General features: G+C 43.4%; 1 protein-coding gene across 5 annotated transcripts in view; it reads right to left on the reverse strand.

Moving 5' to 3' along the window:
• Positions 1-24,598, reverse strand: part of sbf2 (SET binding factor 2) — a 709,984-nt gene that overhangs the window by 56,365 nt on the left and 629,021 nt on the right. For all 5 annotated transcript variants that reach the window (XM_086007986.1, XM_086007985.1, XM_086007989.1 and 2 more), the window contains 3 exons: positions 14,755-14,951; positions 11,442-11,579; positions 717-818 (listed from right to left, as the gene is read on the reverse strand). In XM_086007986.1, the coding sequence (XP_085864112.1) occupies positions 717-818; positions 11,442-11,579; positions 14,755-14,951 (437 nt within the window). The remainder of the gene's footprint in view (positions 1-716; positions 819-11,441; positions 11,580-14,754; positions 14,952-24,598) is intronic.

Below are 24,598 nucleotides of genomic sequence, written 5' to 3' on the forward strand. Positions count from 1 at the left end.
AAAATCCTGGAACTCCCTCCCTAACAGCACTGCAGGAGTACCTTCACCACACGGACTGCAGCGGTTCAAGGGCTCAACATCACCTTCTCAAGGGCAATTAGGGATGGGCAATAAATGCTAATCTTGCCAGCAACGCACATCCCAGGAATGAATTTTAAAAAATGGATGTATCATACATTTGAAAACTGAGCTCAGAAAATACACCTATGCTTCCATAAACTGTGATAAATATGGCTGAAAATGAACCTGTTGCCATGAAATGGAATTTTAAAGTTTAAAAAAAATAGAAGGTAATGTGCAAAAAAAAGCAAATGATTTTGGTACTTATTGTTTTTTTGGTAAGTGTAAAAATCCCTTAAAATTTTTTTGCTCCAGTGTTCTTGAGCCACATTCCACCTGTGGGTGACGTACATCTTACATCTAACAATGCTCTCAGCTGCCAAGACTAGTGCACTATTTTGCTGTGGTGGAAACACTGATTTTCTCTCCCTACCTGTAGCATGCTTTCCCATAGCAGAGGGGCTAAGATCAGGAACTCACCACTGTGGGGGGAAATCAACCTGTGCCAACACATTTGACCGATCTACCTGTATGTTCTATGATTACAATTCACAGTCTACAACTTATTAAGTTAGAGATACGCATAAGGTAAGGCCTTTTAATAGTCCTTGAACTTCTTGAATTTTGAAATAATGTTGGAATATAATACTACTAACCTCCACGTGTAAAACTGTTTGGAAGGTGCACATCCAAATGTGTTGGGACCACCTGCTTTACAACACTGGTCGCGCGAGAGGACCGTTTGTCAATGGCTGCATCTAAAAAAAAATGTTTACAGTTTGAGTTTGATAAGGTTTCATAAAAAGAAAAAAAGCTCCTTTGATGACTCAATAGGTTCATCCATTCAGCATCTGAACCACAGACCAGGAAAGCCCCAGGTTCAATACTCAGTCTATGCTGAGTTAGCTGATCTCAGTTCAGGAACATCAGAATGAGCTTCAGACCCCCTGGGGAAAATTGGTCAAGGTTACTACTCCTGATCAGTGTCCAACATTCCATACTTGAAGTGGCTATGGTAAGACAAGATAAGGCCAGATGATGCTTCACCTGATACTTGTCAAACATCTTTTAGGCAAAGTATGAAAAGATGTTTGGCACCATGGAACCGTACCTCAGCAAGGAGGCAACACTTTCAGCAAAGGAAGTAAGCAAAGTGACACAGAAAAATTGCAAAAAAAATTATAGTCCTTAAAATTTATCTTTATCCTTAATTAACCGTTTGATGCTTAAAATGTCAAGATTGGAAATAAGCAGATTTACAAGATTAAACAAGTTCAGGTAAAGTTTAAGAAATGAAAATATTAAAGTGAAGTGAAGCAAGAAGTGTTTGATTGTGTTGCATAACAATGAAGTACAAACCGGGCGCCTGTTTTGATTAGTTCAACATAATTTGTCTAGAAGTCTAACTTCCCAAATCACATGCCTCTAATGTACGATACATACCCTTTACGATTACCTCTAAATGACCCCATTACTGGTAAATTCCACTGGACAGATTATGATCAAAAGATTCACTTCTCCCCCTTTTAATAAATTGTGTATTCATAATTCTGGGTTTATTTAAACATATAAAACAACACACATATACCAGTACACTTATTTTAAAGTTCGAATTAGTAGTGTGATTAACATTTTCAGTTAAACAGTCAAACGAAAGATGCAATTACTACATTTAAAACAACCATTTAATCACAACCACTGCACAAATGCATTGGTCTGCCTTTTGGAAAGTGAGCTTTTAAATAACAGACATCTTTAAAATAATTTCACTGATCAGTAAGCATTTTGATGGGGAAGAAGAATGGGATTACTCTCTCCCTTTATTAAAAGAAACATCTCTTCCATGCTGCATAATATGCAACAGAGTAGTATGATGTAATTCAAACCCACTGAGCTCCACATCCTGATCTCAGTTATGCTGTCTTGAGCATGTGGATGGTGGAGAGAAAACTGGAGTGCCATTCAATGCATCTCCTAGTGATAGGTAGTGTGCAGCATTACAAAGGCCTTGGAGTAGGTGGCATCCCCATGTTCCTTAGAAAAATAAAAAAACTGGTTATTGTATAAAGTGAGAGTCCAAAATCCAAGAAAATCACGTTTTGAAGTTAAATCTTTCCCCTCAGCCCCTAGTGGGTTCTCATATACTTGCACCACTTATCCTAGCCGATGATTATTTTTATACAAGAACATAAGAAATAGGAGTAGGCCATTCAGCCCCTCAAGCCTGCTCCGCCATTCAATAAGATCATGGCTTCTACCTTGCAGTCAGGAAGGGACTGAGGGAGCGCTATTTAAAGGTGACCGCTTCCTGCCTTTTTTTGTCTGCGACATTTTTGTACCACACATTCTGAGAGAGAGAGACTCTTCTGGAGAGGTTCAACGCTGTGTGAAGGAGTTTTGGGTACTGAGCAGCACTTTGCAGGTTCATTTTGATTTGACCTTCCTTGCATCGATTTAGAAGAGACTATGGGGGCTGCACTCTGAGCTCTTTCCCTGGTCCTCTCCATTGTTCTTTCCAGCAGATTTGATGTACAGGTCTCTCCAGGCCGAGATTCAAGGCTGCAATGAGCAGGGTGTGAATGGAGAGTAAGATCAACCCTCCCCTTTAAGAACTGGCCGGCGCCAATGTGTCTGTGTTCCATTGCTCACTGACATCACGAGCTTCGCCAGCGCTCTGAGGTAGCGCCTCGCTCCTTGGCGTTAGCGCCTTAAGAGAGGTGTGTAGCGCCTGATTTAGTGCTCCAATCACCTCCAGCAGCGATAGAAGCCAAGTTTGCAGTCGGAGGCGATAATTAGCGTCAGGTGCTAAACTTTGCGCCCGGCCAATAATTGCGCCCCAAACGGGGCGATACCAAACTTCTCCCCTCTTTACTCTTATACTCAAATCCTCTTGTAATAAAGGCCAACATACCATTTGCTTTCTTAAAAAAAAAATTGCTTGCTGTACCTGTAACTTTCAGTGATTTGTGTACAAGGACACCCAGGTCCCTCTGAACACCAACATTTCTCAATCTCTCACCATTTAAAAAATACTCTGCTTTTCTATTTTTCCTACCAAAGTGGATAACTTCACAATTCTCCACATTATATTCCACTTGCCATGTTCTTGCCCACTCACTTAGCCTGTCTATATCCCCTTGAAGCCTCTTTACATCCTCCTCACAACTGACATATGTGGTGTATGTGCCTTTAAGAGCAATTATGGTGTATGTGCCTTTAAGAGCCCCAGGTGTGCGTAATGCCGGTAATTGCCACTTGGCTATATAAGCCTGTGTATTGTGTATATCCTTTAGAAACCCCCGCCCCCCCCGACTTGCTTAGTAAAATACCTATGAACCAACTCCTGTCTTCAGTGTCTTTATCTACACACGGACACTACAGTGGCGACGAAGTGGAAACGGACTTACCTGCAATTCGGCAGCACTTCAAGGACATCGATTCCTCCAGCGTCCAGAAGACTCAAGGAAGTAAGAGAAACTGTGGTTTCACCAGCTGGCCAAGCTGGTGACAGGTACTGCGCTAATCCTTCCTGGGCGTCAGGCTGGAGCTCCAGCGGCGGGCTCTACAGCTGAGACAGGCAGCGAAATCGGAGGCAAGCAATAACGGACTGGGAGGGGGCACTCGAGAGACGGCCGGCGCGGCAAGCAGGTCAGCGTTTAGACCTCCGTCGGGAACGAGTCTCCAACAGTGAATAAACGGAAACCACAGTAAAACAGCGTTGTTATCGGTAGCAGCGGCGGGAAAGCGCGGGAAGCGCCATATCGTTGCTACAGAGAGAAAAAAAAAGCGCGGGAAGCGCCATATCTTTTCTGAAATGCCTAAATCTGGTAATATTGAGGCTTTTGATGGCGAAATAGAAGATTGGACCACATACGTGGGAAGAGTAAAGGTTTATTGCACTGCAAATGGAATAACAGATGAAAAAAAAGCTTCAGTACTTCTGAACTTAATGGGCGCGAAGACATACGGGCTGTTACGAAATTTAATCACTCCAGCCAAACCAGAGGACAAGACTTTTAAAGAAATTGTTGATACCCTGCAGGAGCATTTAAACCCAACAACGCTGCTGATAGCGGAACGATTCAAGTTCTTCAAGAGAAATCAACACAAGAATTAAAGTAACGCTGATTACCTAGACGAATTAAGAAAGCTATCAAAGTACTGCCAATTCGGAGCAGGACTATCGGATTATCTTCGAGACAAATTTGTTTGCGGTCTCTTAAGTGAAGGAACACAAAAAAAACTGCTTTCTGAAAAAGATTTAACATTGGACAAAGCTTTCAGTATGGCTGTATCATACGAAGCAGCAGCAAAAGGAGCTGCAGAGATACAACAAGAGACACAGGACTTCGGCACCCATAAAATGACACAGGAGTTCGGAAGATGTTATCGCTGCGGCAGATACACCCATAACCAGAGGGACTGCTGGTTCAAGGGCAAAGCATGCAGGCAATGTGGTAAGATTGGACACATTGCACGGGTATGCCAATCTGGACAAAATAAATCCACTGACAAAAAACAAAAAATCAATAAAGAAAAGTACAGGAAGGTACAAATGATGACGGACAATAGCTCCGAAGACCAGAATAGCGATAGCGACTCCGGAAACAAGAGACTAAGCTGTCTCAAATTACATAATGTACTTGCCAAAGAGGATTACCAAACCATTTGGGTTACCCACACAATAGCAGGGTCCCCAGTTAAAATGGAGCTAGATACAGGATCAGCTCTAACCGTAATAAATCGACGAGATTACGAGAGGCTATTTTCGCATATACCTCTAAAAGACACATCCATTATCTTAAAAACATATACGGGGCAGAAAGTCTACCCCAAAGGAAAAATAAGGGTGCCTGTGGTATACAACGGCAAAGAAATACAAAAGTTGTATTTATACATTCTACAAGATGGTGGTCCACCGTTGTTGGGACGTGAATGGATAAGGAAGATACGTTTAGACTGGCACTCCATTCAGGCACTGACGGTGACCAGTAAGGAAAAAAACAATGATGACATCATACCTGAACGATTAAAAGACATCTTGGCCAACGCCAAAGAAGTGTTTCAAGAGAAACTAGGAACCTTGAAAGGCATCACCGCCTCAATAAAAGTGGAAGATACAGCAATTCCAAAATTTTTTAAGGCAAGACCGGTGCCATACGCAATACGTCCGGCAGTCGAGGCAGAGCTGAAGAATTTGGAAAAGGCAGGCGTGTTATCCAAAATAGATTGGAGCGAATGGGCAACACCCATCGTTCCAGTCATGAAAAAAACATTGAAAAATAACTCTGAGGAACAGAAAAAAATTCGCATCTGTGGGGACTTTAAGGTGACTGTAAACCCGGTCCTTCACAAGGTACAGTATCCTCTTCCGAGGATAGAAGATATTTTCGCCTCACTATCCGGAGGGAAACGTTTCACAAAAATTGACTTGGCACAAGCATATCTACAGATGGAGGTTGAGGAGACCTCTAAAAAGTATCTCACAATAAACACACACCAAGGCCTGTACCAGTACAATCGACTGGTTTTTGGAATAGCATCAGCTCCAGCTATCTGGCAAAGAGCTATGGAGCAAGTCCTGCAAGGGATTCCGGGGACTCAATGCTACCTAGACGACATCCTTATAACAGGAGAAAACTACAACGAGCACCTTGCCAATTTGGAGCAGGTGCTCACTAGGCTGAAAGAACGGGGCCTACGAGCAAATCGCCCCAAGTGCGAATTTTTCCAAAATCAGATATCATATTGTGGCCACATAATTAATAAGGAAGGGTTGCATAAGTCACCTGAAAAAATTGAAGCAGTTATAAAAGCCCCAGCACCTGAAAATGTTTCACAATTAAGGTCATTCCTGGGATTAATAAATTACTATCATAAATTTTTACCGAACTTATCAACTATTCTACACCCTCTTAATGATCTTCTACAGACAGGAGTGATTTGGAAATGGAACAAAGACTGTAAACGTGCCTTCCATAAATGTAAAGACTTAATCACATCCGAGAAAATTTTGGCTCATTACAGCCCATCACTACCAATCAGACTGGCGTGCGATGCATCCCCTTACGGCATAGGAGCGGTATTGTCCCATAGATTCCCTGATGGCTCGGAACGACCGATAGCTTTTGCGTCACGCTCATTGAACTCAGCTGAGCGTAACTATGCCCAGATAGACAGGGAAGCACTCAGCCTGATGTTCTACAATAGAAACCTAAGATGCCGGCTGGATTTGGTCAAGCCCAACATCCGAAGGGACGTGGAGAACCGGCAGTTTCAGGGCATGAATGAAAGGCCAACTAGGGCCTTCCAGATAGGCCAACCGGTTTTGGCCCGGGGCTACCGTACCGAAAAATGGCAGCCTGGAACTATCTGCACACGATTAGGACCACTGATGTATACCGTGGACATCGGAGACAGCATAATAAGGCGCCATGCTGACCAAATCATCAAGTCATCCGAAAAGGGACAACCTACACCACCACTCTATACATCTAACGATGAAGTAGAGATACCCATATCTACCTCCGATCCGGTGATACTGGAGCCCGATGAACCCGACACTGGCCTTCAAGCCGAATCAGCCTTGCCAGAAGAACCTACTACACCACCAGTAACTACTACACCCCCGAGGCGTTATCCGGACCGAGTCAGGAAGCCTCCTGAGAGACTAACTTTTATAATTAATTAATACAGCAATGTATATTATTTTGCATATAACATGTAATTAATAATTACTTAAAATATGATGTACTAGTTAGCTAGAAGGGGAGGAATTGTGGTGTATGTGCCTTTAAGAGCCCCAGGTGTGCGTAATGCCGGTAATTGCCACTTGGCTATATAAGCCTGTGTATTGTGTATATCCTTTAGAAACCCCACCCCCCAGACTTGCTTAGTAAAATACCTATGAACCAACTCCTGTCTTCAGTGTCTTTATCTACACACGGACACTACAACATACCCACCTAGTTTTGTATCATCAGCAAACTTAGATATATTACATTTGGTCCACTCATCCAAATCATTGATATAGATTGTGAATAGCTGAGGCCCAAGCACTGATCCTTGCGGTACCCCATTAGTTACAGCCTGCCAACGCGAAAATGACCTGTTTATTCCTACTCTCTGTTTTCTGTCCATTAACCAATCCTCAATCCATGCTAGTATATTACCCCCAATCCCATGTGCCCTAATTTTGTTTAATAACCTCTTGTGTGGCACCTTATCCAATGCCTTCTGAAAATCCAAATACACCACATCCATTGGTTCTCCCTTATCTATTCTGCTAGTTACAACCTCAAAAAACTCCCAACAGATTTGTCAAACAAGATTTCCCTTTCATAAATCCGTGTTGATTCTGCCCAATCCTATTATTATTTTCTAAGTGCCCTGTTACCTCGTCCTTAATAACAGATTCTAGCAATTTCCCTACTACTGATGTCAGGCTAACTGGTCTGCAGTTCCCCGTTTTCTATCTCCCTCCTTTCTTAAATAGTGGGGTTACATTTGTCACCTACTAGTCCGCGGGAACCGTTCTAGAATCAATGGAATTTTGGAAGATGACAACCAATGTATCCACTATCTCTATAGCCACCTCTTTCAAAACCCTAGTATGTAGGCCATCAGGTCCAGGGGATTTATCGGCTTTCAGTCCCATTAATTTCTCCAGTACTATTTTTTTTACTAATACTAATTTCTTTCAATTTCTCATTCTCACTAGACCCTTGGTTCTTCACTATTTCCAGGAGGTTTTTTGCGTCTTCTTCCGTGAAGACAGACACAAAGTATTGGTTTAATTTCTCTGCCATTTCCTTATTCCCTATTATAATTTCTCCTGTCAAAGCCGCTAATCTTTTCTTTTTTACATGCCTATAGAAGCTTTTACAGTCTGTTTTTATGTCTCTCACTAGTTTCCTCTCATATTCTATTTTCCCTTTCTTTATCAATTTCTTGGTCCTCCTTTGCTGAATTCTAAAATCCTCCCAATCCTCAGGCTTACTGCTCTTTTTGGCAACATTATAAACCTTTTCCTTTGAACTAATACTATCTTTAACTTCTCTTGTTAGCCACGGTTGGACCACTTTTGCTGTGGGGTTTTTGTGCCTTTAAGGAATGTATATTTGTTGTAAATTATGTATTAATTCTTTAAATGCCAGCCATTGCTTCTCTACCGTCATCTCTTTTAATGCAGTTTCCCAATCTACCTTAGCCAACTTACCATTCATCCATAAGTAGTTTGCTTTGTTTAGATTTAAGACCCTAGTTTTGGATTTAACTAAATCACTTTCAAACTTAATATAAAATTCTATCATAATTATGGTTACTCCTTTACTACAAGACTATTAATTAACCCTTTCTCATTGCACAATACTAGATCTAAAATAGCCTGTTCCCTAGTTGGTTCCTTGTATACATTTCATGAATTTGTCCTCCACACTATTACTGCAAATTTGGTTTGCCCAGTCTATATGTAGATTAAAGACCCCCATGATTACTGTATTACCCTTGTTACATGCACCTCTAATTTCCTGATTTATACACTGCCCTATATTACAACTACTGTTTGGGGGCCTATAAACAACTCCCACCAATGTTTTCTGCCCCTTGTTGTTTCTTAGCTCCACCCAAACTGATTCTACTTCTTGATTTTCGGAGCTAAGATCCTTTCTCTCTACTGTCTTTATCCCATCCTTTATTATCAGGGCTACCCCTCCTCCTTTTCCATTTTGCCTATCTCTTCTAAAAGTTAAGTATCCTGGAATATTTAGTTCCCAACCTTGGTCACTTTGCAACCACGTCTCCATAATGGCTATTAGATCAAACCTATTCATTTCTATCTGCGCTATTAATTCATCTATTTTGTTGCGAATGCTTTGCGCATTCAGATATAGTGCCTTTAGCTTTGACTTTTTTCTATTTTTCCCTGATGTCACCTTAGTCACCGATGCCCTATTACCTTTGTTACTCTCTCTGTCCCTTCCTGACCCACTCTGCTTATTTTTACCCAAAACTCTACTCTGCTGTAGAGCCTTGACATTTCTCTTGCTGCTTTTAATTTACTCTTTCCAGAATCCTCCCGCGACCCCACCCACTTCATTAGTTTAAAGCCGTCTACTGTCCTAGTTATTGTCAACAAGGGCAGACGTCGACGACGAAGTCCAACACCGCCTTCAGTGTGTCAGTGCAGCCTTTGGTCGCCTGAGGAAGAGAGTGTTTGAAGACCAGGACCTCAAACCTGGCACTAAGCTCATGGTCTACAGAGCAGCAGTGATACCCGTCCTGCTGTATGCCTCAGAGACATGGACCATGTACAGCAGGCACCTCAAAGCACTGGAGAGGTACCACCAACGCTGCCTCCGCAAGATCCTGCAAATCCATTGGCAGGATAGGCACACAAACGTCAGTGTTCTTGGTCAGGCCAACATCCCCAGCATCGAAGCTTTGACCACGCTCGATCAGCTCCGATGGATGGGTCACATTGTCCGCATGCCCGATACGAGACTCCCAAAACAAGCGCTCTACTTGGAGCTCCGGCACGGCAAGAGAGCCCCAGGTGGGCAGAGGAAACGCTTCAACGACACCCTTAAAGCCTCCTTGAAAAAGTGTAACATCCCCACCGACACCTCGGAATCCCTGGCCCAAGACTGCACAAAGTGGAGGAGAAGCATCTGGGAAGGCGCCAAACACCTCGAGTCTCTTCGCCAGGAGCAAACGGAAGCCAAGCACAGGCAGCGCAAGGAGCGCACGTCAACCCAAGCACCACACCCACCCGCCCCAAAACCACCGTCTGCCTCACCTGTGACAGAGACTGTAGGTCCCGCAATGGACTCATCAGTCACCTGAGAACTCATTTTTAATGTGGAAGCAAGTCATCCTTGGTTCCGAGGGACTGCTTAAGTATTCGATTCGCCAGGGCACTGGTTCTAGTCCAGTTTAAGTGGAGCCCATCCCAACGGAACAGCTCCCTTTTTCCCCAGTACTGGTGCCAGTGCCCCATGAAGCAAAACCCCTGCCTCCCACACCACTCTGAGCCATGCATTTAAACCTTTAATCTGTTTATTCCTATGCCAATTGGCGTGTGGCTCAGGTAACAATCCAGAGATTATTACCTTTGAGGTTCTGCTTTTTTAATTTGGATCCTAGCTCCTCAACCTTCCTCAGCAGAACCTCATTCCTAGTTCTACCTATGTCGTTGGTTCCTACTTGGACCAGGACAACTGGATCCTCCTCTTCCCACTCCAAGTTCTTCTCCAGCCGCGAGGAGATGTCTTTAACCGTGGCACCGGGCAGGCAACACAACCTTCGGAACTCCCGGTCGCGGCTGCAGAGAACAGTATCTATCCCCCTGACTATACTGTCCCCTACCACAACTACATTCCCTTTCACTCCCCCCACTTGAATGGCCTCCTGCACCATGGTGCCATGGTCAGCTTGCTCATCCATCCTGCAGCCTTTTCCCTCATCCACACTGGCAGCAAGAACCTCATACCTGTTGGATAAGGGCAAATGCCGAGGCTCCTCCAGCACTTCACCTGGGGTCCCCTTACCTGCCTGAGTTGCAGTCACATCCTCCTGTCCCTGACCACTAACCAAACCTGTAAAACTACCTAACCTAAGGGGTGTGACTGTCTCCTGGATCAAAGTGTCCAAGTAACTCTCCCCCTCCCTGATGCCCCACAATGCCTGCACCTCAGACTCCAGCTCAACAACTCTTGAGCTGAAGTTCCTCAAGACGCAGGCACTTACTGCAAACGTGGTTGTCCAGGATCATAATGCTCTCCATCATCTCCCACACGCTGCAGTTGAGGCACACCACCTGCACTGCCATCCCTATATGACCTTGTTCTATTTAATTACATTTGTATTTAAGTTACTTAGTTACTTGACTACTTAATTGATCTAGTTATGGGCAATGAAATTTAGTATCTACCTGGAACACAAAGCACTACAAGTAGTGTATGCAAAAAGCAGCAACTCCTTCCCCCTCTTCTCCGAATTCTCACTGTTACCAAGTTTCCAAATGAAACACTCTGTTTAAGTGCACTCCGTTTAATTCCGCTTTGTGCTCTACCGAACTGTTTACTTTTATACTCTAGGAGCCTCACCCAATTTACAAATGTTGACTCAGCTCTCCTGCTCCCTGTGATTAGCAGCTATTCAAGACAAACACAGCTGACTGACAGTTAACTGCCACTGGCAGGCAGCTTCTGTTAACTACAGTTTTTAAAGTTGTAGGTTTAAATCAAAATGTTAAACTAAATTTCACTATTTAAAGCTTCTACTTACCCAATACTTACCAGAAATTCCCACTCTTTCCAAATTCCCAAATGAAACACACTAAGTGCTCTCTGTTTAATTCTGCTCTGTGCAGACAACTGTACCTGGAGAAAGGGTGACGTTGGGATGACCAGTAAGCGTGCTGCAGCCATTCATTTTGGAGAAGCAAGGTACTGCATTCAGCAAAGCTTGTAGGTATTTTTCTTGTTCAATGCTACTTGATGATTCTGAGGACACAGGAGCTAATGGGTAAAATAAAAACAAAATCTTGTTATACAGAAAGTACCAAGCAAATTCATTGATAATCAGTGATAAATGCTAGATTAGTGTATTAGCAATCATGGGGGGCTTCAATTATCCTAATATAGACCGGGATAGTAACAGTGTAAAGGACAAAGAGGGGAAGGAATTCTTGAAATCCTTTTCTAATCCTAATCCTAATACAAGAGAACTTACTTGATCAGTGTGTTTCCAGCCCAACAAAGAAGGAAGGAGTGCTGAATCAAGTTAAATAGAAACATAGAAGATAGGAGCAGGAGATTCGGCCCCTCAAGCCTGTTCCACCATTTAATGAGATCATGGCTGATCATCCAAATTCAGTACCCTGTCCCTGCTTTCTCCCCATATCCCTTGATCCCTTTAGCTTTAAGAAATATATCGAACTCCTTCTTTAATATATTTAATGAATTGGCCTCAACTGCCTTGTGTGGTAGAGAATTCCACAGGTTCACCATTCTCTGGGTGAAGAAATTCCTCCTCATCTCAGTCCTAAATGGCTTACCCCTTATCCTTAGACTGTGACCCCTGGTTCTGGACTCCCCCGCCATCAGGAACATCCTTCCTGCATCTAGTCTGTCTAATCCTGTTAGAATTTTATAAGTTTCAATGAGATCCCCTCTCATTCTTCTAAACTCTAGCGAATATAAGGCTAATCGACCCAATCTCTCCTCATACGTCATCCCTGCCATCCCAGTTCTGGAGAATGAAATGGGGCAAGTGGAGCTTTTTTCAGTGGGAGAGCATTTGGGGAACAGTGATCATATTATCAGTTTTAGAATAGTATTAGAGAGAAAACAGAGAGCAGTGATAAACGTTTGTTTTTCAGACTGGAGGGAAGTATACAGAGGTGTTCCCCAGGGGTCCTTATCAGGACCACTGCTCTTTCTGATATATATTAATGACCTGGACTTGGTAATACAGGGCATACTTTCAAAGTTTGCAGATGACACGAAACTCTGAAATGTAGTAAAGAATGAGGAGGATAATAACAGACTTCAGGAAGACAGACAGACTGGTGAAATGGGCAGATACACGGCAGATGAAATTTAACGCAGAGAAGTGTGACATTATACATTTTGGAAGGAAGAATGAAGAGAGGCAATATAAACTAAATGATACAATTTTAAAGGGGGTGCAGGAACAGCAAGACCTAGGGGTGTATATACACAAATCTCTGAAGGTGGCAGGACAAGTTGAGAAGGTTATTAAAAGAGCACATGGGATCCTTGGCTTTATTAATAGAGGCATAAAGTACAAAAGCAAGAAAGTTATGCTAAACCTTTATAAAATACCGCTTAGGCCTCAGCTGGAGTATTGGGTTCAATTCTGGGCACCACACTTTAGAAAGGATGTAAAGGCCTTAGAAAGGGTGCAGAACAGATTTATTAGAATGGTATCAGAGATTAGGTTTTTCTCCTTAGAGAAGGTTAAGAGGGGATTTGATAGAGGTGTTCAAAATCATGACCAGTTTTGATAGAGTAAATAAGGAGAAACTGTTTCCAGTGGCAGACGGGTCAGTAACCAGAGGACACAGATTTAAGGTGATTGGCAAAAGAACCAGAGACAACATCAGGAAACATTTTTTACGCAGCACGTTGTTATGATCTGGAATGCACTGCCTGAAACAGTGGTGGAAGCAAATTCAATAGTAACTTTCAAAAGGGAATTGGATAAATACTAAGGTTAAAAAAAATTACAGGGCTATGGGGAAAGAGCAGGGGAGTGGGACAAATTGAATAGCTCTTTCAAAGAGCTTGTACAGGCGCGATTGGCCAAATGGTCTCCCTTCTGTGCTGTATCATTAGATGATTCTATGATCAATCTTACACCTCAAGTCTTACGATCAGTAAACATTTTTATCAAATCATAAATAGCTGGTGAATATCTTTTATTTTATCTATTTCTGTGATTTTCTTGTATATTTTTGTAAGTGTTAATGACCTCATCAAGATAACTGGCTTGTTGGAATGACTCTAACTGAGTTACGAATCTGAATTAACAAGCCCAGCTTGAGTGAAATGATTGCAGAAATACCCTGGGTTAATGGCTGTGTCATTACTGCTGCGAATGCAGCTCCCTTATAACTTCTCCAAGGGAATTCCAGTAGTATCGCTGTAGCGAAAACTCCAAGTTAATATTAGTCACTTGACAGATATTAATTATGAAGGCTACATTAATGATCACGAATATTTACAGGTAATTCTAAGTACTTTGGTTGATAGAAAGTTGGAAAATGCATGTAACTTTAGCAGCCCAGTAAAACAGCAGTTAAAGTCTGTGCTTCACAATATGGTATCTACCAGGTTGAGTACTACAGCCAGCAATACTGCAATCCATCGTCTGCTTACATCATTTAGCAATAATCAACTTGGTATGTGGGGAGCCCCACTATGACAGGAAGAACATACTGTCCTGGAGCACAAATCTGCCTGCCCCTGCTGGCTGATTGATGAAGTAATACTGTTAGCAATAACAACAGAAAATGCTGGAAAAACTCAGCAGGCCAGGCAACATCCGTGGAGAGAAATTAGAGTCGACGTTTCGGGTCTAACCCTTTTTCAAAACTGGAAAGCAAATGAAATAGATCGAAAGGCAGGGCTGGGAGAGAGCAAAAGAAGTGAAGAGGCATTAAGAGGTATTCAAAACGAGACGAGATGGTGATAGGACTAGTGGAGACAAAAGATGGCTCAGATTAGGTGTGAAATGTTCTGGCAGAATGAGAGACAGCTGCCATGTGGGAGAGAAAAAAAAAGGGAAAGGGGATTTCCAGCATCTGCAGTATTTTGCTATCATAATACTGTTAGCAGTTGTGCTTAACTGTGCTTGGCCACTTCAACTGAGGTAGATGATACAGAAGTCAAAGAGAGGGAAAAAATTAAACTGGTAATAAAAATATACTTTTATTTACAATCAAGTAATTTGGACTTTTACATAATACCAAACAAGAAACTGTTGCTGTGTCTTAACATTTAAAGAACGAAGAATAAGGATATTAAAATAAGTTAAAGTTGCATTTTTCTAAATAATGAGATTATTAACTTTGAACTGTTAGCTTTTATTTTAAATAATGTTTTGATGGTGCTCTTTAAAAGGTAAAAATGCATTGCTGTGCAATTTGAGAACACATAAAAATCTCACCAGCTGAGTGTGGATTCTGGGATTTGAAGAGTCCCACAACTCCCTTTCCGTGGAATCCGCCAGAGCGCAGCAGAACAGCCTTTGTTTTGGAGTGTTTCCAACACACAACTGGCAGCCTGTTGTGTCGATAACAACGTGCAACCTTCTGTAAGCTGCTGTCCAGTACAGACTGAGGTACTACCACAAGTCCAGGGTAACTAAATTAAAAACAATGGATAAGTTATGGATAATGTGTTATTTAACAGGCTTTTACTTGAAGGTCAACAAAATACCTATTGCTCAACAAACTTTCAATGAAGGACAATAAATTGTATTTTTGGTGCTTGTTCTGTGTGAAAAATTGCTCAGCACTGTTATGTTTTTGTGTGGTTTTCCCATCTATTAATGTTTTGAATTATCTTCAGGATATGGTACATCATGTTGAATATAACTACCTGAACAGGTGAAGAACTATTACTTATCCTAATGTACATTGGCAGTAAAGACTAAGTACTGGTGAATAAGAAGCATCCTTTATACTATGAGTAAGAAGCATTCAATGTACTGCCCTTGAGAGACTATGGCCCCGATATTTACTGGGGCGGGGTTTTGGAGCAAGGGGGAGGAGTTATGGTTGGGAATCCAGGAATTCCCCAAACACCATGAAGTTTTAACTCCATGGAGTGAGTGTTATTTTTTAAAAACAGATTACCCGCCTGGAAGCCAGCCTGATTGCCAGACTTGCTGCCTGTTGGGTGGGGAACACATCAGAAAAGGCCACAGCCCAGGAGCAGATAAGTTTCATGGTTGCTGGAGTAGAAATTGCAGGGCAGGGGGTGCGGGGGTGGCTAGGGGATAGATCAGAGGAGGGTTGGAGATCGGGGGGAGAGATGGGCGGTCTGGGACAGAATCGGAGATCGCAGGGGAGATTGGGGGTCGGTCAGTGATGGGGGAGAGCGTGGCGGTGGAGGGAGTGTTTACTGGTTTGCTTGTTGGGCCTGGAGAATCCAGCCCTTCTCGCCTCTGTTTACCTGGCGGGTTTCCCCGAGGCACGGGAAACCCAGCCAAGATGGGTTAAAAATAGAAATCTTGTTAAAATGAAGGCAGGTAGCCTCCTTAAAAGGTTTCAATGACCGACCCGCCTCATGACAGTGGATTGGTCGCCCACCCCTAGCCCCACCTCCATTAAGGCCAGAGTGGGCAGGTTCGAGGCGGTTTGGATTCCTGTTTCAGGTTTTTAACATTTTAACTTCCCATCTGACCCAAACCCACCTATTTTTGGAGGTTAAAATTACCCCGTGTGTGTGCCAGACACAGGAAGTTTCACCATTCTGGTTTCAGCATCACAGACTGTATCTCTTTTGTGTACCTATAATCTATAAATGTTATAAAGAGTATCGGCATCTCATACATTTTTGAATGCTCTTATGACAAAAAGGCAACAATATACTATTAACAAATCCACCAGATGGCAGTGTTAGACCATTTGCTGGGGTTCCCATACCTGTCCTATATATTACAAAATATAAAACCCTTGACTTTAATAAATCTAATGCTGTCTCTTTACTACACCTTAGTTGCCAGTGTTGTGCCTATACTTTCAGCATACTGATGCCAAAATGCAATATTAAGCTGTTGATACAGGGTAGTATTGAAGGAATTGAGGGCACCTGAGCAAGTTGCTTCATTCTCTTCACACCAGTGACAGTATAATTGCCATCAGTATAAAATTTATTTTTAAAAGCTCAGCTGGTACTACGGGCCACCTTTCAATTTCTACTGATTGAAAACAGCTGACTGTCCCGTGGGAATTCCCTTGGGACAATTTTCAGGCCGGAAATGGGCCTCGAGCCTCATTAACGTTATTTGGATGAGCTGCTGAGCCTATCGCACCTTCACAGGCAGATTTCCCATTTGAAAAAGATCAATGTCGGGCCGCTTGCCAAGCTCTTGGGAGTGCTGTGGAGCAGGGAGGGAGGATCACTCCTGCTCTTCCTGTCTCCACATTAAACCTAAAAAAAACACCATCTTTTTGGTGGCAGCTGCTTGCTAGGCCACATCCACGCCTGTAAAATTTGAGCAGAGCAGGTCCGTTGCCTGCTCCATTCAGTGCAGCCCAATTTCCCCGAGGGATCCTAAAACAGGTGTTATATGGAATATACATCAGTAATAGAGGGCTGAAGTCCATCTTTGGTATTAGTATTATGCAAATTAGAAATAGGTAGGGCAAAAAGAAGCACCTTAGTACATAAGCTGAGCATGAAAACACCAGTAGGGAGAGCAGAATCACACTCCAATTCAGCAGCAGCTTCTTTGCTGCGTTCTACCCGATAAGTGGCTGGTACTTTAACTGTGCTGCGTTCATGCCAGTATATTATTTAAACAGTGCCCAGAAACCACTGTGAACCATAAAATGTACTGTTTACTGGTATGAATCCATCCCATCCTCCCTGTTAGAATACATCTGTTCTGGTGATGTGTAGGTAACGTGTGTGTGGCTAAATACACAGTGGAACTCAAATTCTCAGACAAAAGGCAGATGACCTGCTTCCACAAATGCAGCTCTGCGGTGCTTTTATATTTTAGCGACTATTACAGGAGAATGGTGCTGCACTGGTCTCCTGCCACCATACCGTCGTTTACAGTTCCACCTGACACCATTCTCCATCAGGCAGTGGCAGAAACGAGCTGGCAAATCCAGTAGCAATTCATGACAAAAAATTGGCCTCTGCTGAAATAAGCCAAATCAGATACAGGTCGTAGTTTATATTTCTAACTTTAGTCAATGATTAGAGAACATGTTTGCCATTAGCTGCAGTTTAATACATTGGATATTTTGCAAAGATAGTTTCCTTTTGGTGCCATATTCAATTATGCTTTTGTGTTGCAAAACGTAGTGTGAATTTGTAACCAAACAGTGAACATTAAAACAACCACATTGACAAAAGGTCATTGGGTCTGACTGATTCAAAAAAGTGCAACTCTCAATACAAAAAAAATGTTACTCTGGGATCCTTCAGTAAATGAAGCCTGTGGAGATTGGCCTATGGGTTGGTACTATTCCAGCTGGTTGACTATTGGAGAAATTCAGATTTCTCAATATTGCTTCGAATTGACTTGTTTCACACAAAATTTGTAGTGAACTATTTTGCATGAATTGCTAATTTTGAAATTAAGAGACAAATAATATACTTCAAAACCAAACCCTGGTGTCTACTTTCTACGTTACCGAGCAAAGTTGCGAGCAGAAAAGAAAACCTGCTTCTCTTTTTCGCAGAACAGGTGACATAAAATACACCATATTTATTTCACACTCTTGGCAGATAAGTTGTTTTCCATTCCATTTCACATAACTTAAAAAAACATTTTCATGGTTTTATGTCATGTTTTCAGTCTACCTTATTTATGGCCAAGTTATTTTCAAGAAAAGGTCACACTACTTTCCATTACAAGCTTCCACTAGTTTGTCCCTGGATAATAAATGTTATTTACTTGATAAAAGTAATATCCAAATAAATAAAGTGCATATGTAGAGTGTATTTGAGTGGTGCGAAAGTGATGACCACATATAGCAATTATTTCAGCAGTGGCTTTTTCTTTTTATACTCTTGCTTCAATTGCCATTGAACTTTCAGATAAGAAGTTTCATCTTACATTAACAGGATTTACAATCCAGAGCTACAGAATACTGGACTGACTTTTACAAATGAGATGAATATCAATACATAGCTTTGAAAATCTCTTGAATCAATAACTAACTACTAAATAACCTGTGTAACTAAAACACGGCTAAGACTTGCAGCAGAGTTCTCATTACCATCCATTATTCTATCATAATATATTAAAAATGGCACAGACTATCACATGTCATTTTCTTGATTCATTCAAAGTAAAACAGCTGCAAATCAGAATTGAGATAGGGAAGGTACAAATCAAAAGTGAGTAAAGTGGCTAGAAAACTACAAATATGAAACTACTAAGGTGCTTATGAAAACGACCAATCCTGAATGAATGGCCAAGTGAGCACAAAGATAATCAAAAGGAAAAGGCAAACCAATCAAATTTGCTCAAGACATTTTGAATTTTTTTTTTGTCCACCATTATTCCCCCTCTTAGCCAACTGATTACAGACTTAAAATAAAACTTCAGCTTTGGCACTCATTTCTTAGATATACAGTGTTTTCTGTGATAATGTCTGGAAGTGTTTATGATTGATAGCAAGACTGGTCATTTACAGACAATGCATCTGTCCATGACCATATTAGTTGGAGTGACCACCGCATAGACTTTGTGGAGACCAAGTCCCGTCTTCACACTGAGGACACCCTCCATCGTGCCATGTAGCACTATCACTGTGCTATGTGGGATAGATTAAGAACAGATCTAGCAGCTCAAAACTGGCCTTCCATGAGGTGCTGTGGGCCATCAGCAGAGCTGCAGACCACAATCTGTAACCTCATGGCTTGGCATATCCCTCACTCCTCCATCACCATCAAGCTAGGTGACTATCCCTGGTTCACTGAAGAGTGCAGAAGAGCATGCCAAGAGCAGCAGCAGGTATACTTGATACCGAAATACCAAGCTGGTAAAGCTACAATATAGGGCTACGAGCATGCTAGTGAAAGCAACATGCCATAGACAGAGCTAAGCAATCCCACAATTAACGAATCAGGTCAATGCTCTGCAGCCCTACCACACCCAGCCGTGAATGGCGGTGGACAATTAAGTAACTAACAGGAGGAGGTGGTTCCATAAACATCCACATCCTCAGAGATGGCAGTGTCCAGCACCTGAGTACAAGAGATAAGGTTGAAGAGTTTGCAACCATCTTCAGCTAGAAGTGCTAATTGGACAATCTTTCTTGGCCTCCTACTGAGGTCCTCTACATCACAGTTGCCAGTGTTCAGCCAATTCGATTCACTCCACATGACATCAACAAACGACTAAGTGCACTGGACACAGGAAAAGCTACCGGACCCGATAACATCCCGAATGTAGTGCTCCAGAACAAGAACCTAGCTAAGCTGTTCCAGTACAGCTACTACACTGGCATACACCCAACTATGAGGAAGATTGCCCAAGTATATTCTGTCCACAAAAAGTAGGACACATCCAACCTGGTCAATTACCACCCTATCAGCTTATTCCCAATCAGCAACAGGATGGAAAAAGTTATCAACAGTGCTATCAAGTCCTCACCAACGACCTGCTCACTGATGCTCATTTGGGTTACGCCAGGAATACTAGGCTCCAGGGCTCATTACAACCTTGGTCCAAACATGGACATGAGGCTGATTGTAGAGGTGATGTGAAAGTGACTGGTCTCATCATCATGGCAGAATTCGATCGATATTGGCACCAAGAAGTCCAACTAAAATTGAAGTCAATGGAGATCGGGGGGAAACTTTCCAGTGGCTGGTGTCATATCTTGTACAGAGATAGTTGGTTGTGGTTGTTGGAGGCCAATCATTTAATCTCCAGGGCATCACTACAGGAGTTCCTCAGGGCAGCATCCTCTGTCTAACTATCTTTAGCTGCTTCATCAATGATTTTCCCTCCATCATAATGTCAGAAGTGAGGCTGTTTGCTGATGATTGCACAGTGTTCAGTTCCATTCACAATTCCTTAGATGCCAGCATGCAGCAAGACCTGGACAACGTCCAGGTTTGGGCTGATAAATGACCAGCAACATTCATGCCACACAAGTGCCAGGCAATGACCATCTCCAACAAGAGAGAGCCTAACCACTTCCCCCAACATTAATCAGCAATACCATCTCTGAGTCCCTCACCATCAACATCCTGGGGGGTCACCATTGACCAGAAACTCAACTGGACCAGTTACATAAATGCCATGGAAACAAGACCAGGTCAAAGGCTGGGTAATCTGCAGTGAGTGGCTCACTTCCTGACTCCCGAAAGCCTCTCCACAAGGCACAAGTCAGGAATGTGATGTAATACTCTCCGCTTATTTGGATCAGTGCTGTAAAGTCTGTGCCTCAATAATACACAGACTTCAGGAGAACAGTTTAACAGGTAATTTACTGAACAGGAGGCAGCGTCTGACTGAAATACAGAAGCCTGCTAGGGCCTTTTATACAGGGGTGGTCACTGCCGGTACTGCAGTCTAAAACCAGTTATTCCCTTAAAGGTGCATACACAATTCCTCCCCTTTTAGATAAACAGTACATAACATTCATTTAACAACTAAATAATAACTAATTACAATTACAATTTTCTCGGTACTATATACATCAACTGAAATAGTCATTTATAAGTTCAGTCTTTGAGGAGGCTTCCTGATCCTGACTGGATAGCGCCTTTCTCGAGTATCCTGTTCTTGCGGTGGAGTCGGTTCTGGCTCATTGTCATTGGTTGGTTCGTCAGCTTCCAATACCCCTGCTTCTGAGGTAGACGCAATCTGTACTTCGGGCTCATTACCAGGTGCACATGATTGTGGTATAGGTTTGGCTTGTTCCTGTGACTAGAATCTGGTCAGCATGCCCCCTCACGATGCTCTCTCCAACGTCCACTGTGTACATTAGTGGTCCCTGCTGTGTGCATATCATTCCTGGTTGCCATTTTTCTGTTCGGTAGTCGCGGGCCAAGACTGGTTGCCCTATCTTGAAGCTCCTGGTTGGCTTCTCATTTATGTGCTGGAACTGCTTATCCTCAGCATCTCGTCTTATGTTTGGTTTGAGCAAATCCAAGCGACATCTTAGTCTCCGGTTGAAAAACAGTACGGCTAGAGTTTGGTTGGTTACTGCATGTGTCGCATTCCGGTAAGCAAAGAAGAAATTATCCACCTTGTGTTGTAGTGGTATGTCGTCATTATACATTGCCTTTATGGCCTTTTTAAAGGTCTGAACAAACCTCTCAGCCAATCCATTTGTGGCTGGATGATATGGGGCAGATGTGTAATGTTTCACCCCATTATTCTTCAGGAATCTCCGGAAATCCTCAGACACAAACTGTGGGCCATTGTCGGAGCAAATCTGTTCTGGCAACCCATTCCTGGCGAAGATGGTCCTTAGGACTGCAATAGTTTTCTCCGTGGTGGTGGAGGACATTTTAATGACCTCTGGCCATTTCGAATGGGCGTCCACAGCGATTAGGAACATTGAGTCCATAAATGGGCCAGCGAAATCAATGTGTACCCATTGCCATGGAGATGAGGGCCACTCCCATGGATGTAGCGGGGCCTGTGGTGGAGCGTTTTGGACCTTCTGGCATCCTGTGCATCTCTTGGTCATATCCTCGATTTCTTTATCGATTCCTGGCCACCACACAAACGCCCTGGCTAGGCTCTTCATTTTTACCCCTCCCAGATGACCCTCGTGAAGCTCATTGAGCACTCTATCTCTCAACTTGGGTGGAATTACCACTCGGGATCCACACATCAAGGTTCCCCGGCACACTGACAGCTGTTCTCTCCTTGGCGAGAATGCTGGCAACAGTGAGTCGCCATATGCTGGCCATCCCTTCACCGTCAAATCATAGACCCGAGAGTGTGTCGGGTCATTTCGGGTTTCCTTCTCAATACTTGCGTTTGTAACAGGCAAACATTCGACTATGGTCGCATGGAATATCTCCACAGGGTCCACTGCAGGTGCTTCTTCCGCCGTAGGCAACGGTAGGCGCGACAGCCCATCAGCGTTTCCATGCTGTTTCGTACCTTTGTACTCTATGTCATACTGATGTGCCCCTAGAAAAAGTGACCATCTTTGCAGCCGTTACGCCGTCATCACCGGAACGCCCTTCTTTGGGTTAAAGATTGAGACCAGGGGTTGATGATCAGTCAGTAGGGTGAATTTCTGCCCGTGCAGATCGTGATTGAACTTCTTCACCCCCCACACCAGGCCGAGGGCCTCCCTGTCAATCTGGGCGTAGTTACGCTCGGCTGAGGTTAGCGAGCGCGATGCAAAGGCTATTGGCCTCTCTGAACCGTCACGGAATTTGTGTGACAGCACCGCTCCAATGCCATAAGGTGACGCATCACATGCCAACCGAATCGGTAGTGTTGGGTTGTAGTGGGCCAATACTTCTTTTGAAGTGATTAGACATTTACATTCCTGAAAGGCACGCTTACACTCATCACTCCATTTCCATGTTACACCAGTTTGAAGCAGGGCGTTCAGTGGGTGCAGAATTGTAGATAAATTCGGCAAGAACTTATGGTAGTAGTTCACCAACCCGAGGAACGACCTCAGTTGGGACACATTTTCCGGTGCTGGAGCCTTGACTACAGCCTCAATCTTGTCCGGCGACTTATGCAACCCTTCCTCATCAATCATGTGGCCACAATACGAGATTTGTCTCCTGAAGAACTCGCATTTGGGGCGGTTGGCTCGTAGCCCATATTCCTGCAATCTCATGAGCACCTGTTCCAGGTTGGCAAGGTGTTCATTGTCATTTTCGCCCGTAACCAGGATGTCGTCCAAATAACACTGGGTCCCCGGGATCCCTTGCAGGACTTGTTCCATTGCCCTCTGCCAAATAGCCGGGGCCGACGCTACCCCGAATACCAGTCGATTGTACTGGTAAAGGCCTTTGTGAGTGTTTATCGTGAGGTATTTCCTAGATGCTTCTTCCACCTCCATTTGTAGATACGCTTGAGCCAGATCAATCTTTGTAAAACGTTTCCCTCCAGATAGTGAGGCGAAAATATCTTCTATCCGCGGAAGTGGATACTGTACTGTGTGCAGGACTGGGTTCACAGTCACCTTGAAGTCCCCACAGATGCGAACCTTCCTTGGCTCCCCAGGCGTGCTGCTCAATGCTTTCTTCATTACAGGAATGATGGGTGTGGCCCACTCGCTCCAGTCCACCTTAGACAGCACCCCCGAATGCTCCAGACTCTCCAGTTCAGCTTCCACGGCTGGGCGGATCGCGTATGGCAGCGGTCTGGCCTTGAAAAATTTTGGGGTTGCGTTATCCTCAATCTTTATGGTTGCCTTTACTCCTTTTAGAGTCCCAAGTCCTTGTTGGAACACCTCTTCCGTGTCAGATAGAATTTGTGACAGACGTCCAGGTGCGACGTCATCATCCTTTTTGTCAGTCACAGTTAGTGCCAGAATGGAATGCCAATCCAATTGTATTTTTCGGATCCATTCACGTCCCAATAATGGTGGTCCTCCATCTCGTAGTATATACATGTATAGTTTCTGTGTTTCCTTTCCGTTATATTCAACTGGCACCCTTACTTTTCCTCTGGGGTAGACCTTTTGCCCCGTGTATGTCTTCAATACAATGGACGTGTCCTTTAAGGGTATGTGTGAGAATAGCCGCTCATAGTCTCGTCGATTCATGACAGTTAGGGCTGATCCTGTGTCCAATTCCATCTTTACTGGGGACCCTGCTATCATGAGGGTGACCCAAGTGGTTCGGTGATCTTCCTTTGCGATCACGTTGTGTAACTTTAAACAACTTAGTCCCCTGCTCCCGGAGTCCTGATCACTCTCCTGATCTTCTGAACTACTGTCTGTCAGTTTCTTTACTTTCCTGTACTGTTCCTTAGTAGTTCTTGTCGTGTTGGGTTTCTTTCCCGACCTGCAGACTCTTGCTATATGTCCCATTTTTCCGCATTGCCTGCATATTTTGTCTTTAAACCAGCAGTCCTTCTGCTCATGGGTTGTTCTGCCGCAGCGATAGCACTTTTCTGCTCCATACGCCATTTCGTTAGCGCTGTATTCTTGTGGTTTCTGTTGTATTTCCGCAGCTCCCCGTGCTGCTGCTTCGTAGGATACTGCCACGCTGAAAGCCTGTTCTAGCGTCAGGTCCTTTTTTGAAAGTAGTCGTTTTTGGGTTCCTTCACTCTGGAGCCCGCAGACAAACTTATCCCATAAGGTGTCTGCCAGTCCTGCTCC

The sequence above is a fragment of the Somniosus microcephalus genome, chromosome 15, assembly GCF_052327205.1.
Source record: "Somniosus microcephalus isolate GS21.2 chromosome 15, FLI_Smic_1.0, whole genome shotgun sequence".
Taxonomy (NCBI): domain Eukaryota; kingdom Metazoa; phylum Chordata; class Chondrichthyes; order Squaliformes; family Somniosidae; genus Somniosus; species Somniosus microcephalus.